At 45.1% G+C, this 18,309-nt stretch overlaps 1 protein-coding gene across 1 annotated transcript in view; it reads left to right on the forward strand.

The window, feature by feature from the left end:
* gli2a (GLI family zinc finger 2a) overlaps window positions 1-18,309 on the forward strand; it is a 78,483-nt gene that overhangs the window by 39,180 nt on the left and 20,994 nt on the right. Inside the window, exons 3-5 of the mRNA XM_035604517.2 lie at window positions 2,741-2,846; window positions 12,977-13,182; window positions 16,522-16,746. Of these exons, the coding sequence (XP_035460410.2) occupies window positions 2,741-2,846; window positions 12,977-13,182; window positions 16,522-16,746 (537 nt within the window). The remainder of the gene's footprint in view (window positions 1-2,740; window positions 2,847-12,976; window positions 13,183-16,521; window positions 16,747-18,309) is intronic.

Here is an 18,309-nt window from a genome sequence, read left to right on the forward strand (position 1 = left end):
CTGGCTCCACTTGTGAAACAAAGCTCAAACTGCTTTTTCCCAGCTCTCACTCCCTCTCACCCGTTCACTGGGTGCCCCTCTTGGCTTTGTAGCGCACAAGTCGACTCGGAATTGGCCGCCTGTCTCGCACACAAAAGCGATGGAGGGTCAACTGGCTGCGATCCAGGAGCATAGATCTTGATAGAAGCACAAAGCCCTCGCCCCGTCTGAGCTCAACGACAAGAGGAGATAGGGAGTGTGGGGCACCAGGCGGACTTTTACAACTCACTTTAACAGAAAGTTGTCTTTTTTCTCCGTGTGTGTGTGTGTGTGAGAAAGAGAGAGAGGCACTCTATCAGGGGACGTCCACTTTTTGTAAAATGTTCAGGTTATGCATACATTTTTTATTTTCATAAAAATTGACCGCGTCTATGATTCCTGAAGTACAAATTCTTGCAGAAAGATTCCCAGCATGCTTTGGAAATGCTGATCCTGTTTCTAGGGTGAACTTTTTCTGATTAGTGTGCATTATTAGCAGAGATCTCTCAGGAAAGGTTGACTGTTTTGGCAACCTGAAGTTTAGCCTCACAAACCGAGAATCAAACCAATTGTGTAAAATTCTAAATCAACTTTAGCTGGGTCCTGATGGCAGTGCGTCTGTCGTGCCAGGCCCGGCCAGGCCCGGCCAGGCTGAGTTTTCAAAGGGGAAAACAACCAGTGGTCCCTAATGCGTCTCCTTAAACAAATTCCACACCAGTCAAATGGTTCACAGGTCGGAGATGCCTTCGGGGAAGCTCTCCCGCCCCAGTCATGCGTAATCCCCATCAGAATGAACAAAGAACGAGATGGTTCGGCCTCATGACGATTGCCTCCATCACAATGACAAAAGCCTCAATCAGGGTTAAGTAGCAGTAATGTCTCTCTTTGTTACTGGCATCACCTAAAACAACATTGAGTGTTGTGTCATAGCCCACAGTCACAGAGTCCTGTTACACCTTGTTTTCACAGTGCTGGTTAGAGCCAGTTGTAGGACCCTGAAGGCACCTCTCAAACAGGAAGGTGCTTCAAAAATGTAAACGGCAATGGGATATTATAATTGCTGTGATTACGACGACAAACAATGGACTTTAAATGCAAGTGTTGTGTACCGAAACGTAACACTTAAACACTTTTCCAAAAACCCCAAGCATGTTGTGGAACGATTGAATATTTTACAGGATATATTTTTTGTATTGCACTTACTACTTTTCCCTGTAATACAAACTCGGTATAATTTCTATTCACTTACTTTATTTATTTATTTTTTATGTCAGAAACCAGCAGGAAGCGTTGGAATTAGGGCTGCAACTAAAGATTATTTTCATTATGGAGTAATCTGTAGATTATTTTATAGTTGTTTGGTCCATAAAATGTCATAAAATGGTGGAAATTGTCGATCGTGTTTCCCAAAACCCCTGAGATGATGTTTTGTTTTGTCCACACACCAAAGATATTCAATTTACTGTCATAGAGAAGCAAAGAAACCAGAAAATATTCGCATTTAAGAAGCTGAAATCTGAATTTGTAGCCCCGCCCCCTCCATTAAAACTACTTGAACTGATTAATCAATTATAAAAATAGTTGGCGATTAATTTAATAGTCGATTACTAATTGATTAATCGATTAGCTGTTGCAGCTCTAGTTGGAATTAAATGACTGTAGCGTAACAGCAATCAAAAAAAGTGGAATTGAATTCAAAATAGGTGAATGAAACTGTTTTGGGATGAACTGAGAGTGGTGAGTATGACATGAATGTTATTCTGACTGTACTTGTGTGTGCTCTCTGTTAATTCTGCCAGTGTGTCCTTTGGACTTAAACATCGTCAATATGTCACTGGCATCGCCCTGGAGTGAAAAAGATGCACCGGGTCCTATCAGATGGAAATAATGATCTGCTCTCACTTTGACCTTTAGCCTCAGAGGTCTTTTCTCCAAGGTCATCCCAGGTTTCTTGGACCATGTGCAGCCACAGAGCCCTAGTAGTGAACAGGGGTCAACACAGGGGATCTGAATATTGCTTAATGCTCTTTTTTTTACTTCAAAATGCAGACTCTCTCTCACACACACACACACACACACACACACACACTCACACACACACACACAGCTGAAATAGTTCTTGCTACTGTAAGTCAATCTTGAGTTTCTGTTTTGGGGTTTTTTCCTGCATTAATATGTAAAACTTTAACACGTGAAACTGGGGAGCATGACTGGCCCTTTTGTCTCAGAATTAACGCGTCCTCCCCCCTCTTCTCCTTCTGTCGGTATAATAATGTCTCGTACTCAGTTTCTGTGATGACAGTAATTAATGAAGATCGGCTGTGTTTTTCTAATGAGACTTCCCCTCGAGCCCCCCGACCATTTATGGCAGGAAATGGTGGATTTGTGCATTCTTTGTCTGACATAAAAACACATTCATTGTTGTGTAAAACCTGCTTTGGTCTTAATGGATAGAGTTTGGCCATTAATGAACGTTCTCGGGGGCAAAAGCCACAGACAGTGTCGAAGGTTTCAATTACCGGTGTATTACAGGAACTGTAAAAGGGTACAGTCGCCTCTCATACTGCACTGTAGGTGCTGGCCAGGAATTCTATATCTACCTTAACTATTGTCCTCTCCTCCGCTTTAAGAAACGTGCCAGCATGATCGCCGGCTGCCTGTGTCTCTCCACATTTCATTGTCCTTGGTTTGTGACTTTTTCCTCCCCCCTCTGCGCCCACAGGTGCCCACCACCTCTTCCCCACGTTTCACGCGCCCATCCCAATCGACATGAGACACCACGAGGGGCGGTACCATTACGAGCCACACCCACTCCACGCCATGCATGGGTAAGTACCAGTGAATTCAAATATTCAAATCCATGGAACTTTCTTTTAGATTCTAGTGGCAGGTCCCAAATGTTCTAAATAAAAGAGGAATTGTGTGAAATAATTTACAAGACAAATAGAACATTTCCAATGAATATGATGGCGTGCTCCGTCATACAGCTCCAGTGAATAGCTGAAAAAATGGTGATAGAGAATATAAATATAAATATACTGTGTATAAATGACAATGTGTGGAATCAGATGATTGGTCCAACCTGAAAGCCGGCGTTAGGGGACCCAAGTGATAAAACTGAAAACAAAAACGTTATAGCTTTTATAATTTTCAACTCATTTTTTTTATTAGTTTGGCCCTTCATAAGACTAACAAGACAAATGTTGTCAAAGAAAGAAGAAAAGAAAAACTGTCATCTCTCTATTATCTCTCTCAAATGGAATAAAAGGCCTCCACAAAATGTAACTTTGGGTGGTTGAAAAGACTAGAAATGTGCTACAGTAACACAGTCCATTTACAAGCCATTCAGCTCTTCTTCTTCTGATGAAAACTGAAAACTGTACACTGATCTTTTTTTTTTAAATTTACACTTACTGTAGTGAATTCACTACTTCTCGTTTCTGTTCGTCAGCACCGGCGCTGGAAACAGCTCCTACCTCCGAGCCTCGGCTAGAGAGTCGAGTTCAAATACACCAAATCAAAGCCAAAGGGAGACAGAGATAAAGAGACTTGTTATCCCCGGTACAACAAAACGTTGAGGTGCTCTGCCAAGACTCATTGTCTCTTCCTGAACAACTCAAACGAGAGGAAGACTTTAGAAAAGGAATAAAGAAGCTTCAAGTAAAGTTGACAGCAATTTTGTTATAAAACCCTTAAAAAAAATTGGCAAAGTCAAACTATATACCACATTTATACATATATTCATATGTTTAAAAAAAGTTATTTTGGTAGTTGGTAGTGCTTGGTCTTGCAACTTCTTCTGACTTGACCCAAAAAAGAAACACTAATTTATTTTCTGTGGCATTACCATATACAAGTCTGGCCTTCTTCACATTGCCCAGCCTTCCTGCGCGCTTATCTGGAATATTCAAATCTGGCGAGGCGAGCCCCGGAGGAAGATCAATAGAGCTTTTGTGAGAACCGCGTTGTTACATTTAAATTCAGCAAGATCCGGTGATACACGGTGCAGGCAGAGCTATTCATCACCTGCAAAGCGAGGATAGGTATGGGGGGGGGGGGGGGGGGTGCAGTGCACCCAGTTTGTTTTGATTAATGTGATGTGACTCTGACAGAGTGCTCCCACTAATTCATCAAGACCTTGATCTAGGTGTCTTTTTCCACGACCAGCGCCAAATCCACCTAATTACTGCGCGTTGTTGAGGCGAAATGGAGCAGGGCGCTGTCCCAGGTCGCCTGGCGGCGGCACTTGGTTGGTCGCCGTATCTCACGGTTGCACTTTTTGCCCGTAAGACAGTGTTAACTCATACGCAAACTGACGACGAGCACTCACTGTTTGTCTGTGACATACTGGTGGTACTTCTCAGCACAGCAGCACTCACTGCTCTGTTTACCGCCCTTGCTCCCTGGTTTACAACGAAAAGGAAACAGACGGACGCATTCGGTTTCTCAGTTTACATTCGTCATAAAGTAGCTATGAGTGCAACCTCGGGTACGTGTTATTTTCTGACCGCCATCGGCCTTTTGATCAAACTGAAATGCCAAAAGGTTGGATTTTTATTTGGCTCTCCGCAACATGCTCATATCGCGCTGAAGGTCTCAGTTTGCTTCAGACCAGCTAGGTTGTGTCATCAGACAATATCTGAAGGGGAACGTTTGTATCTGTTACGAATGAAGACACCCAGAGGTGCGACCCTGATCTCCTTTGTGCAGCTTTGTTGCCTGTAATCAATTAGACAGTCATGATGTTGCACTTGGGTGTGTGCACAAATAGTAAAAGTGACAGTAGTGGTTGTGTGAAGAAAGAAAACTTAAGAACTTAAGACTACCTCTACACTTATCTCTGCCCAGACGTCATAGCTCCGTAGCAGAAAACAATGTCCGTTCATACTAACACACCTGAAAACACATACCATACGACCATTCACGTACACTGATGTGCGTACCTGTGTAAACAGGAAGCAGATTGGCCACTCTGCAGGCGGTTGCTTGGTTGAAGAAAATACTTTGAATGAGGAATAGCAATAGGGGAAAAGTAAGAGCAGGGTTGTTTTTTTTCTTGGACCGGGGACGAGGTGGAACTGTTACCGGCAGTGAGGGTTATAAAACGCGGAGTTGGGACTAAGAAGAACCAATCAGCAAGCGAATGTGGGTGGCCATGCCACTGCAAATGTCCGAATGATCTTAGCTCACAACACACAACCTCAGAGATTTCAAAGTAAAATGGGGCCAGAGGCATTTCCTACAGCCTCAGTTATAGATCAGTTAGAAATAGCCAAAGTGATCTTTTCCACACTTAGCGACCCACCAAAGTCACATTTACACACATTCTTACAGCGCTACTATTTACTCCAATTTTTTGGGAGTAAGAGACGGAAGAGCCGTCAGAGGGAATTTAGGGTTAAGTTTCTTGCCCAAGGACACATCAGCATGCGGACTGGGGAAAGCAGTGATCGAAACAGCCGACCTTCGGGTTAGTGGACGACCATGTCTACCTCATGAGCCACAGCCGGCCACTGATGTAGAGATGTATTTTGAAATTAAAACCTATAGTGTGGATTTAGCCTGAGAGACAAGAGCAAATTCTGGCTTGCTCTGTGACATTGGTGATGTCACAAACGGGTTACAGAAACTGTCAGACAACCGAACCATCATTTCTTTGTGTCTACCGGGGCCTCAAGAAAAATCTTTGGGACAATCAGAATAGTTAAGGATTTTGTAAGCTTGAAATAAATTACTTCATATGACATGTTGCCGTTTGCCATGTCTAAAGCCAAAGTTTATTTTTGCTCGGGTAAGGGGTTTCAGTCACTCTTAGAGAATCAGGTACATACTAAGACCTTATAATCTTCCTTTACTCAACCTCACTCACAGCTTGTCCAGTGCTACCCAAGGTTGCAGTGTCAGAAGAAAGACCATTTTTGCATATGCATCTTTCAGCACATTTCCAAATGCTGAATCCAGGATTTAAAAGTAGCAACCTTCCAACTGTGGTCTCCTTGCTTTTCACGAACTTAGCATACCAGAGAGAAGAAAAAAAAACAGGCCATATCCGAACTGCCTCTGGAACACATTAGGAAGAGCCTCTCGTGGGATGACAGGAGAACTAAAACACAGAGACAACACTTAGGCACTGTTTGCTGCACATTGTGGAGTCGGGCATCTCATGTGCAAAGCCACAAGCCAGGAAAGCCAGCCACCGTGCCAACGTGTTTGACCGGGTAATTAGTACCCAAAATCCAGCCTTCCGTTCCCAGAACCTCGACGGCAAGCGCAACGGATGAGAAAAACAGATCCCCCGCTCATTCCACAGCCTGTATTTATGCTTTTTGGTAAGCAGTCGGGGGGCAAATTGCAGCACTGAAGAGTTGAAATATGCCCAAGGTTTTTGTGTGGCAGAGCTGTGGCCTGCACCGCCCCAGTACACAAACAGATGTGGTCCCGCTCACCAGGCAGCCAGGCCTGTTCAAAGGCCTCAGCCCCACAGCACGGAATGTGTTGATTAAATACAGTTTACAGATCAGCCATTTGGGTTGGTGTTGTTTTTTTCCCTTCATTGTTTGGGTTTGGTGAACATGGAGAGGGGTAGTGTGGGAGGTTGAGGGGGTGAGGGGGAGGGGGGCGTAATCTGGCGACTGGATGCCAGTGGTTTTGATAGACATGTTGTTATCCGACGTTGTTGTTTGTTGGCTCTGGCCTCGGCCCCGGCCCCTCGTCACGGCTAATGTTTGAATTTGGATGCTCCACCGAAGTACAGCCAGGAATGTGCTGCCGAAAAGACAGGGGACGTATTAATCAAAAAGACTGTGATGTTTCTAGTCAATAGCCTGAGATCTTCACGGTATATTGCACGGCCTCAACATAATTTCCTTGCACTCAAAAAACACCAAATGGTATGTGACAGCAGTGGAGCCGAATAATGGATAATTACCCTGCGTATAATCCCTTCTCATTTAAGTATATTATCCCATCTTCTGACATAGTTCTACTGGGCCCCTCCCCTGTACACAGTCCTCGCTTCACAGTGAGTACAGTATCAAGTTGTGTCTTAAATCCTCGGCATCCTGATCAGGGCCCCAAAAACAACTACGGCAGGATCTTTGCATGTCCCCTGTGGGGCAGCATGGTGATTTATCTTGATCGCCTTGGCTGCCCAGAAGTACAGAAGGGAGTGTGTCACATCATAATTCATCCCACCCTGAGCCAGTAGGGAAAATGCCAGAGAGGCAAATACTAACTTCTTGGTCAGCGAGGAGGGCAGGGAGGCAGGCGGGCCGACCGAAATGGAACTTGAAGTAGGAGTGCCGCTATTTCACCTCAGGTGGAAAACAAGTTACTTGGGCAGCAGCATGTGGCAGTTAAATTAACCATTTTCAGTCATCATTTGTGGCAAGATAGAAGATTTGAAATATTATTTATTTGAATCTATGCAAAAAAATATCTTTTTTCCTATCTTTATGGCCGAGGAGTGCACTCAAATGAACTGGTTCATACAAAGTGTCGGCCCACGCAGATGTCTAAAGGCGAAAGTATTTAAGGCTGTTGTGAGTGTTGCGAGTTAAACGCCTGCTGTCATGTGACGCATGATGCAGTGATCGTTCAAATGGAGATAACAATTCTGACTCTCAGAGAGTTTCCTCTCAAAGAAGGCCGTGTTCTCTTTTTTCACCTCTTAACCCTGCACACCTGGCCAGTCACGGCGAAAAAGTGCGCGTGCCTTTCGGCGTGTCAGATCGGGAAATAGCATAGATTTTTGGGCTTAGCCGTAAAAGACGTGGATAGAGGGCATTTCAGACACTTCTCAATGTTAAATTCCCATAAAACTGTTTTTTGTCTTGGTTGGGATGTGGATGTTAGTTCTGCTCTGGCTGAAATGTAAAAAAAAAAAGAGAGAAATGGAAAGACTGAATTTTTTTTTACATCACATTTTTCTTTAACTCACTACTAATCAAAGCTGCAATCTTCCCCCGCCATCAGTCTAATGTATGTGCAATGTGGTATGCACTTACTCACAGGGTTACTCATATTCTCAGCAAGCTGTACCATGTCCAGATCACTTTTTTTTTCTCTCACAGCAGAGTTTTAACAATGAAACAACAGGGAGCATGTAATCATACAGTACAGAACACAGAGACAAATAGCAATTACCTCGTTGAAAAGCATGTCATCCACTGACTCACTTTGGCTGTCCTTCTTTCTGCCCCTATTTCTCATCAACTACAAACTCCCCGCAACTTTCTCTCCCCCAGTACTCTGTTTCCAAGAGTAAGAGACCGGGTTCTCTCAGGGCTCCGAGGCCAGCGACGAGCTTCCCATTCAACCTATGTGACCGAAACCTCTGGAAGACATACAGACTTCAAGTAACATCTTGTCAGAAAAAAGGGTGGATCGACAAGGCCCCAATAGTGCTAAGAGTCAAAGAGGACTATCATTTGCCGTCTCCTGACAGGCAACAGCAATAAATTTCTTCTCACGATCAAGGCCTTGTATACAACAAGGGTGGTTTGAGTGATATACTGCAGCTCAAGTGGTGTGTGTCGACACGCTGGTTTGCTATTGTCCCAGAAACAGATAGCTACTGTTGATGGATATAGGATTAGAGTAAAAAAAAAACATTGCAAGACAGTTTTGGTAGGTGGAGCACGGAGCAGAGGCGTGCTTGTCTTTAATGATAATTACATTCATTTCTTTTCAAAGCCAGTTCACGAAGTTCGGATCACATTTCTCTCTCGGTAAATATCTTCGAAACACACTGAGGGACTTCATGATGCAGTGTGGTGTGGCTCATATTATCTCATCACAAAACATCAGGCAACAGATATCAAGAGACAATACAATACTAACAAGCATGGTTAAATGTAGCCAAGGCTGCTTCCTACTGTTGTGACAAACCTCACCGTTGCACTGCCTTATGTGCTCCTGCATTACCATAACCTGTATACACTGTCCTGCCAGCACTATTCACAAGTAGTCCAAGTGTATTAATCCACAGCTGAAAATAGTCCCAAATAAATGAATTCCCTCCTGTTTGAGTGATGTCTGCTAGAAACTAATGCTGGCAGATTCATTAAAAGGGATAGTTCAGTGATTTTGAAGTGGGGTTGTATGAGTTACCTATGCATAGTTAATATGTTACCTTATGGAGATGGTGATCAGCGATGTCGTTTTACGGAGTTTGGAGGAGAAGTGGAAGTAGCGAAAGTCTGAGTCCTACTGTTGCAGAGGGGACCGCCGGAAAGCATATTTTTCTCCACATTTTTAAACGTTACCTCAAAAGAAATATCCGTTCAATTGTATGCTAAATGATTTATTTTTTCACTGCTTCAGTTTGCCGCCAGACAGCCGTTTAAGTTTGCTCTTTTTTTTCAAGCGTACTTCGGCCAAGTGTTACTGCACCAGTACCACCGGTGCAGAGAATCAGAGTATCACTACGCAAATCAGCTGTTCGACTCAGAGGTACCGCGGCGAGTTGGCGCAGTAATACATGGCCGAAGTACGCTTGAAAAAAAAAGGGGAAACCTAAACGGCTGTCTGGCCACCATCTCCATAAGGTAACAAATTAACTATGCATAAGTAACTAATACAACCCCACTTCATAATCACTGAACATCCCTTTAAGCCTCATTTAGGGGTTCAGTTGGCAACAATAAGCTCAGGTGACAGACAGGGTAAAGAAAAGTGAAAATGTTAAGACTGGACTGTCACATGTGGGTCTTCTTTTTAACGTAATTGAAAAGTCGTACCCATTGATCAATCATTGAATCGACTTCAATCTTAGAGGGATGTAATGATGAAATAGGAAATTGTTTGCAAGCAGGTGTTTCTTACAATATTTCATCCTAACATCTTAACATATTAGTACATGTCGTATTAGAATTTCGGGAGTCTGCTAAATGACGGGAATCCCAGTGTGCAGCTTTGATTCACCCAGTTTGATAAGGAAGGGAGCCAGCACCAGTGCCAGTTTACCCAGGTAGTCTGTCAGTGAAGCACCCAAGCACTAATCTGAGGAGGCACTGCCAAGCTCTCTGTGCGCTGCTTAGAGGGGGACCGAGGGAAGCGTGTTTTTGTGTATGGAGCGTCTGTTTCTTCTCACTTCTCCCCTCCTGCCCAGAACAGAGGGCTCTTTATGGTTGTTTGTAGGGGAAGAGTGGGCCTGACGGCAGAAATTTGGCCCGTAGACAAGGCCAGCAGTCTGCAGGCACTTTACTGGAAATGGAGAGAGGGACGGGGGTCTGGGTTGGTTGGCTGGAGCCCGAGCTGGGCAGGGCCGGGCCGGGTGCAGGTTGGCGTACGCTCACAGACAGCGAAAAGAGAGACTGGAGGAAAGGAAACTGAAGGGAGGATGGGGTGCAGAGGCACTGCCAAGCATTCTCACAAGGCTACAACCTGGAACCAGTCACTCATTTCATCATCATTTGACAGCTCTGACATTTTTTTGGTGTATGCTTCAACATTATCACCATTGCAAGATTTAAAGGCAACAGTAGATGCACTTTAGTGTACAATCCCCCTTCAGGCCTCCTTCCAAGGCCTGACTCCACAGGTGAGTGTGTTGGAAAGAGGAGCACAGCATCGCTAACTAAAGTACCTCCCCAAAGCTAAACAGCAAATCACCTCCGACAGAAATAGAAGCATAGCGTCCCTTTTAAGCCCCTTCTTTGGTTGTCACCAATGTTCTTTATTCCTTGCAGAATCCAAGCTCATTTTGCTCGTGGCTTTCTCCAATTCCGTCTTTCTTGTGTTACTGAAAGCTCCTGTGGGTATTTGCTCTGCCACTGTTCAAATGGATCACTAGATTCTGCCAGAGATACTGGAATATTGGCCGGCATTGTAGAAGACTCTGGCCACACGCCACAAGCGCCCAAGCAGAGTGCGTGCCAGAAGGCACATCCATGGTTTGACGGGCAGGTAGGCCATCCAATCCTATAATTGGGGACAAATTAAATTATTGGATGAGCTTTTTACAGCCCTACAGCTTCCACAGATTTTTATTTATTCATTGCTAGTGGGATGTAGGAGAGGATTCAAGAAATAGATCATCTCCCTTTAACTTTATTTATGCATCTATATTAGTCTTGGTTTTCACTCACTCAATCAGACAGACACAGACTTTGAATATGAAGTGTCATGTATCATGTATTATGTTGATTCCATCCGAAAACATTTTTTTAACACACATGTGTACGCACTGTGTACCCAGCATGCAGTTGATGCTGCCAAGAATCAAAACCACACATATAAACACTCATTTGTTCACAGCGGCCATCGGGCTGCTAAAGTGGCGGCTTCAACTCCGTCTCCCTCTCGGGGACTCATAAAGACAGCTTTTTTTTCTTATTTTAATTACATTGCATTGTTGTATGCGAGTCTCACCGCGGTCACGTTTTCTCCAGAGGACCCGTTTTGAAACAGATTGAAGCCAGGGAAAACTTAATAGATGATGTCACCGAGTTCATTGACTTGAAGCAACTGGTGAGTGATCTTTGACAGATTTCAACTTGGAGAATCTTCACTTTCTCACTCCAAATGTAACATGAGGCAAAATATATACATAAATGGGATCCAAATATGGGATCCAAATGATCATATGAATCTGACTTCAGAATCAGCTTTATTGGCCAAGCATGCGTAAACATGGACAAGGAATTTGACTCCAGTTTCCTGTGCTCTCGCAGTGAACTCTCACAAAAACGAGACGCACTTTAAACATTTAGTTACCAATTAATATTTAACACAATTTCTAACCAACTATTTTAATAACTTTTTACTCAGACTAGGGTCACTGTGTGAGTCAGTACTCTACCCCACTGAGATCTTGCTACCACATCCCTGTAACCTAGTTTTCATTCGGACGATGACTTATGGGGTCCATGTGCCTCAGCTGTTAGCGGCTTGCTAATATGTCCACCAGCATCAAATATATTCTCTTAATGACGTTTCTGGATTTCTGGATTTTCTTACCTGTTAAAAAGTGCCGCCCTCTGAGTCTGACGCTTTCTTTTCTCATGGGGTCAAGTTCACTTGAAAGGCCGGTTGAACCGGAGCACAGTTTCAACTGAAAGGCCACGTAAATTTGAACCCCCACCACGGTCTCGGATGGCAATTTATGAGCTTCTGTCAAAAGAGCAATGTAACCACACTCTGTCATTCAGGCTTTTCATAATTTCTCCTGTGACGGCTGAACTTCTACCAGGTGTTCTTACCACACACTGAGCGAACAACAGGCCGCTTATCACAGCTCAAGCGCACCGGGTCGACATAAATAGTGGTGCCCCTTCCAAGGGTTGTGCCACTGCCAGCGACCAGCAGACGTTTTTATCTAGAGTTCAGGCCCTCCGGTCTATCGAGCATTACAACACCCACCTGTCTGTGTTTTTGCAAGCAGAGCCGGTAATTACCTCCCAGAGATGACAAATTTATTGTATAGCCTGGAGTGACCAGCAGGCGAGACTTTTTTCCTTGCTCGCGGTGGCCATAGGCACATGCTTCAAGTTTTGAGCATCAAGTTCCACCTTCTTATTATACATCATGTAATACCTGATGCGAGAGACCCTGTAGTTTTGTCCGCTCAGACAGATAAAGAGTGCGCTTTTCCTCACAGCCTCGGTCTGGACTTGTCTGGCTCTAGGGGTTATTAGAACATGGTGAACAAAGGGGATAATTGTGTATAAGCTGTGCTACCGGGGAAGGGAAAGGGTGTTAGTGGGTTGAGAATGCACACTTTTTTTGGAAGAACAAAAGTGAAGACTTCGCTACGAACACATAAATGAAGATCAAACACAATAATACATATAATCAAATCAAGACAGGCTGTCTCCAGCCCCCCAAACCCACCCAAATCTCCCTCTATTCCCTCTTTTCCCCCATCCGCTTCTTTGTTCTACTCCCTGCAGCTCACTGCTCCTTTCTCCTTGTATCATTTACCGAAAGTTTACTGATTTGTACTCCCTCTCCACAGACCTCCAGGACTGACGGGCAGTCCAGTCATCTCAGATATTTCCCTCATCCGTCTCTCACCCCACGCGGCAGCCGGGGCGGGTGAGTCGCCGTTCAGCCCACCACATCCGTACGTCAGCCCCCACATGGAGCACTACCTGCGCTCCGTACATGGAAGCCCCACCCTCTCCATGATCTCCGCTGCCCGGGGACTGAGCCCAGCTGAAGGTGAGTTTAACCCACACGCCGGCGTCGTAGATAGGTTTAGTATCCGCAAATGTCACAGAAAAACAGAAAAAAATAGAGCATAACAAATCTAAAAGTGTTTGTCATTTGAGTAATATGAAGTTAAATTGCAGCTGTGTTTTTTTAATATCCATCTGCACATCGTACTGAGCTGTATTGTGGACTTAATTCTGTGTAATTAATACAATTTAAATGCACTGACCGACACTGTTTCCTTCAAAGTGAAAAGGTTGTGCTGACTCCACCTGTAACAATTTCTGACTGCTCTTCAGTCGCTGCTTTTCACTCCATCAGCCGTTCCACAGCTGTAACGTGTAGCGCAGTGTCCATGTCCTGACATTAATTTCAAAGTGTAAATGTTTTTCCTCTCCCAATACGCGTTTAATCCACATACTGTACAGTGTACAAAACCCTCTGGCAATGACACATGAGCTTTGGCTGAAATATAGAATATATAATCAAGCCTCTCGAGGCACATTTTGGTTATGTTAATAACACTAGTCCGCAAACACATTTTTCCTGTAGATTGTACAAACACTCACACGAGTTTGTACACACACAAACATTGAGAGTACTTACCTGTGGCGAACCCGTGGAACAGAATGTGACAAATACACACAAATACCTCTTACATGCTGCCATTCACTTGTGTACATATACCGTAGCTGCTTAAAATGCGCAGGCACACACATTCACCCATAAACACTCTACCTGTTAGGTACCGAACACCATCGTGCATTTGCAAGATGGAAACTGTCTTATGATGTATGCAGTGTACACAACGTGAAGGTTAAACTGTGGAAAATCTCTCACAGTATTTTACATTTTGCAGCTGCTTTGGCCAGTTAACAGTGAGGAGGTAAGATTACATGCCCCCGCATAAAATACTGAGGTAGACCTTTCAATGAGCATTGTATGGGGTTTCTGCATGTGTGTGCAGGCATAGCTTTGCTATACATTTGTATGTAGGTTTGGGCAGGGGACACCATGGACATCTGTACGGATGCCAACGCGTGTAGTGCCTGATCTAATGAGCTCACGCAATGATAGACCTGTCCTCGCTGCTCCTGTTTCAAACAACGGGCCAAGGAAAAGCGGAACCACTGGCCTCCGCCAGGAACCGATAAATCACCAACCGCATGATGCTGCCAAGTCATGGCTCTGTCACTGATAAAGTGGGGAGGAGCTGTATGGCACCGAATGGAGGGCGTTCTACAACTATGCAGAACAAAAATAAAGTACGTGGAGGCATGGAGCTCTGTGGAAAATGTGCTATCCTCGGATAGGGATCCCCGGGTGCTGATCCCTGGGGACTTCTATACCAGGATCTCTGCTGTAATGACATACAAGATAATTAAATCAGAGTTTTTAGGTCTGGCAGGTAGATGTACATGTGTTTGCGTCTCAAAATGCAATGAAACACTATTTATACAGGGAATACCTGTGTAGTACACATGCATATCTGACAACCTGCGACAAAGCGTTACTACTGGGGTCCTGTGACTACGTCAGGCAGTCGGTTGGTCAGCCACCTTGGTACGTACTGAAAAATCTCAACAACTACTGGACAGATCCAATGTGCTTCTCTCCAACTACCTTGGTTGCACCATGTGTGAAATTAATGAAGCTCAGAGCCTGAAAACCAAATATGTCCGAATACCTCTGGACCATATATGGCCCCCTCCCTCCGTCTTTGGCTATCTCGGACTTTTCCTCTAGCTACCATGAGAATGACGATAGTTGTTTTTGCTGAAAGCTTTTGACAAATGTTGGACGGATCACCATGGACGTACCATCGTGCAGACATTCATATTCCTCTCGGGTTCAATTGTGTCCATCGGGTTAAAATTGAATTTGACCTTTTACTTTGGCTTATGAGCCAATACCGTCTTCAAATTATTAATTTTTTTTAAACATAAGAGCATTAACATCACCCTCAGCTGTACTTTTACGGCTCTGTTATGTACTAAGTGGCAACTGTGAGCATGCTAGCCTGCTTAAGTAAGCTGGCTGGCATGGTAAATATGGGTGTGACATTTAATAATAATATTAATAAATTTACACTGCCTATCAATATTAAGTCTACTATCTTCTGACAAATCCACAATTCAAATTAAATTCTGCCACCATCCTCATCATGACGCAAAAAATGATAATCAATGTACTCCTCTTTGGAGCAAACCGGTGAGAGTTGCATTGTCCTCTCATCCCTCTGTGATCATGGGTGAGGTCACGCGCGCACCAACGCTCAGACACACAAAGTGCTCCTCCGCGGCGGTGGTAACGTGACCTGGCAGCCGTGGAGAAACTAAAGGACCACGCCTGGGCCTCAGCTGCCGCAGCACGGACGCACGGCCTCTGCGCCGTGACCACAGCCGTGGCCTCACGGTTTCTGATGGATCCAGGGCTTTTGGTTTAAATGTGCGCTTACGTGTATGAGTTTGCGTTTGCAGAAGGTGGGGGAGGCCGTACAGTCTTGCTCCCCCAATATCCCTCTTGGCCCCTCCCCCAGTGATACCAACCCCCCACTTCTATGCACCACCATCAGCCCAGACCCCTGTTCCCTCCACACACCCATACCCACTGGTGGAAGGAGGGGGAGAGGGCAGGAAAAGGGGGGGGGGGGGGGCAGGACATGTGCGCAATTAGAAGTGGGAAAGAGAAAAAGCAATCCATCCTCTCACTCTGATCGTTTGTGACACTTTTAAATGTAGCTTCACTGGGCGCAGGTGTTAACACATTTTACGCCAATATTACCTTTACACTCACATTGCATTAAGGCTTCCTCAGCAATGTGTGTGTGTGTGTGTGCGTGTGCACCTGCACTTTGCGTATGACTTCAGCCTGTCAAAGAAATGTATACACAACACCAGAGAAGTGCAGGAATGTGGTATTTCTTCCCTCAATAGCCTCCTCTGCCCTGCTCCTCCTCTCCCTCCTCTCCCTCGGCTTCCTTTACTCCCTCGAGATATTTTCCCATAACCCGGAGAGCCTTAAAGCCATCAGACATCTTTTATCACGAGCCTCGTGACCTGGGGCATGCGCGCGAGCACAAATCTTCAAATCTGTAAAAAGCAGGGCACTGCTCTGCTCTGTTCAGGCCTACGGGCAAACGATGTCTGTGAATACATTACTTCCCAAAATGAACCTTCTGACCTTCACGGGGACAGTTTTGATAGAACTTATCCACTGATTGTTTAATTCTGAAATGTTGTATTGTGTTGGACAAAGAGCCACTGAGGCTGTTCCGCTTTTGGTTTTTTATATTTACAAGACGACAGAGTTAACCCGTTCTCCCTCATCTCCTCTTTTCTGCCTCAGTGACCCATGAGCACTTGAAGGAGCGTGCGCTGTTCAGCCTCCCCCCTCCTCCACCGGGGGCCAACCCGACAGAGTACTACCACCTGATGGCCAGTGCCAGCCAGCGGAGCCCCTACAGTGACCTGCTGATGCAGAGCGGTGCGGCCGCCGCAGCCGCCGCGGCCGCCGCCGCTGCAGCGGCCGCGGCCTCTCATCTACCCGAGTACCATATCAGCCCAATGGATGGTGAGGAGAATAATTCTTGCTGTGCTCTACAAGAACTAGTTTAACAGCACCTCAGAATTACAATGTATGCATCAGTAGCACAGGAGAGTATAGAAGTGAAACACAACATACTTCACCAGGAACAATCAGCAACATTTTCTAGTAATGTATCTCCGGAGGGAGAGTTTTATTTAGGCATTTTAGCAAAATACAGGGATTTATGTTAAATAGTTGGCTAATATGATTTGCCACATTGTCTCTCTGCTGTTATAACTCAATTCAACTATTTCAGGAACTTCAAACTAGGTCCAAACCACAACCTGTGAAAAACTTGCAAACATTGAATGTGTGACATTTTAAAGTCAAAAGTATTATCAGACTCACATCTCAGTTATACTGAAGCACATGGAGAAGTGTGTGTGTGTGTGTGTGTGTGTGTGTGTGTGTGTGTGTGTGTGTGTGTGTGTGTGTCTGTGTGCGTGTGTGTGTGTGTGTGCGTGCGTGTGCGCGTGTCTTTCATCCCAGTTGGAAGAGAAGCAGCCAAACTTAACAGCTACTGTACCTTTCCCTTTGTTCTCAGCACCAGGCATGTTGATACCCTCCTCTTATTCTTTTTCTTGAGGCTTTTTCGTGGAAGAGTTCACCACATCAAAGCTGTTGGAGCATTTTTTTTTTATACTTAAATGTACCACGGGAGGGTTACGGGTGCGTAACAACTAAAAGTCCCGAGGCCAGGAGCTCGTAAAAACACATTAGCTTCGAGTCTCTCATGTTGGTCGTGTTTCAGGTGTGTTTGCGCAGTTATTATGAGCAACATCCTTCAGAAACAGATCCAGATTAACTGTAAAAGAGCAGCATGCAGAGACGTCGGCAGTCTGAGGCGCAGGAGTGAAACCCTGGGAACTTAGTCTCTGCTCCGCTTCTGCGTTAGGCAGTTAAGGCAGGGATTAAGGTCATGGGCAGCAGGGATGTGGCAGGTCAACACTGACGGACACACACATCCACACAGTTGCTCACAAAAGCTTTAATACCCGGGCAAATGCTCAGAAAAAAACTTGTATATGTTTGCACACAAACACACAGAGACCAGCCTGTTCTTTCATGCCAGTTACAACCTCGGCCCTCTATCAAAATGTCCGTGTGGCACTGGAATAGACATTTGATTTTCGGCAGCAAAACGCATCCAAGAAACATTCAGCCCTTATGAATGGGGAATAGAAAAGTGCACAGAGTGGAAAACTGTCTGTGAAAGTCGGCCTTTTCGATGCCTGATAATCAAACACTCCCCCTGGCACCGGCGCCTGTGTCGCTCCAGGAGCCCCTCTCTCTTTCTTTCATCGCGCCCAACCGCCCACCCAGAAAAGGAACTGCCCCTCTGCTTTCCGCCCCCGTGTCACGCTCTCCAAAGTCACTGCACAACACCGACGCAGGCATCCTCACGCACAGGTAGCAAAACACAACGCGGAGGCGAAAGAGAAAAAAACTGGGCTCGCTTTGTAATTAATCTTTGGGATGACCTCAATCACTGCGGTGCTGAAAGTCAAGGCTGAGGTAGGTTAAGGGGCCGTGCAGAAACTGCAGACC

This window comes from Scophthalmus maximus, chromosome 14 (assembly GCF_022379125.1).
Source record: "Scophthalmus maximus strain ysfricsl-2021 chromosome 14, ASM2237912v1, whole genome shotgun sequence".
In the NCBI taxonomy this organism is placed as follows: Eukaryota; Metazoa; Chordata; class Actinopteri; order Pleuronectiformes; family Scophthalmidae; genus Scophthalmus; species Scophthalmus maximus.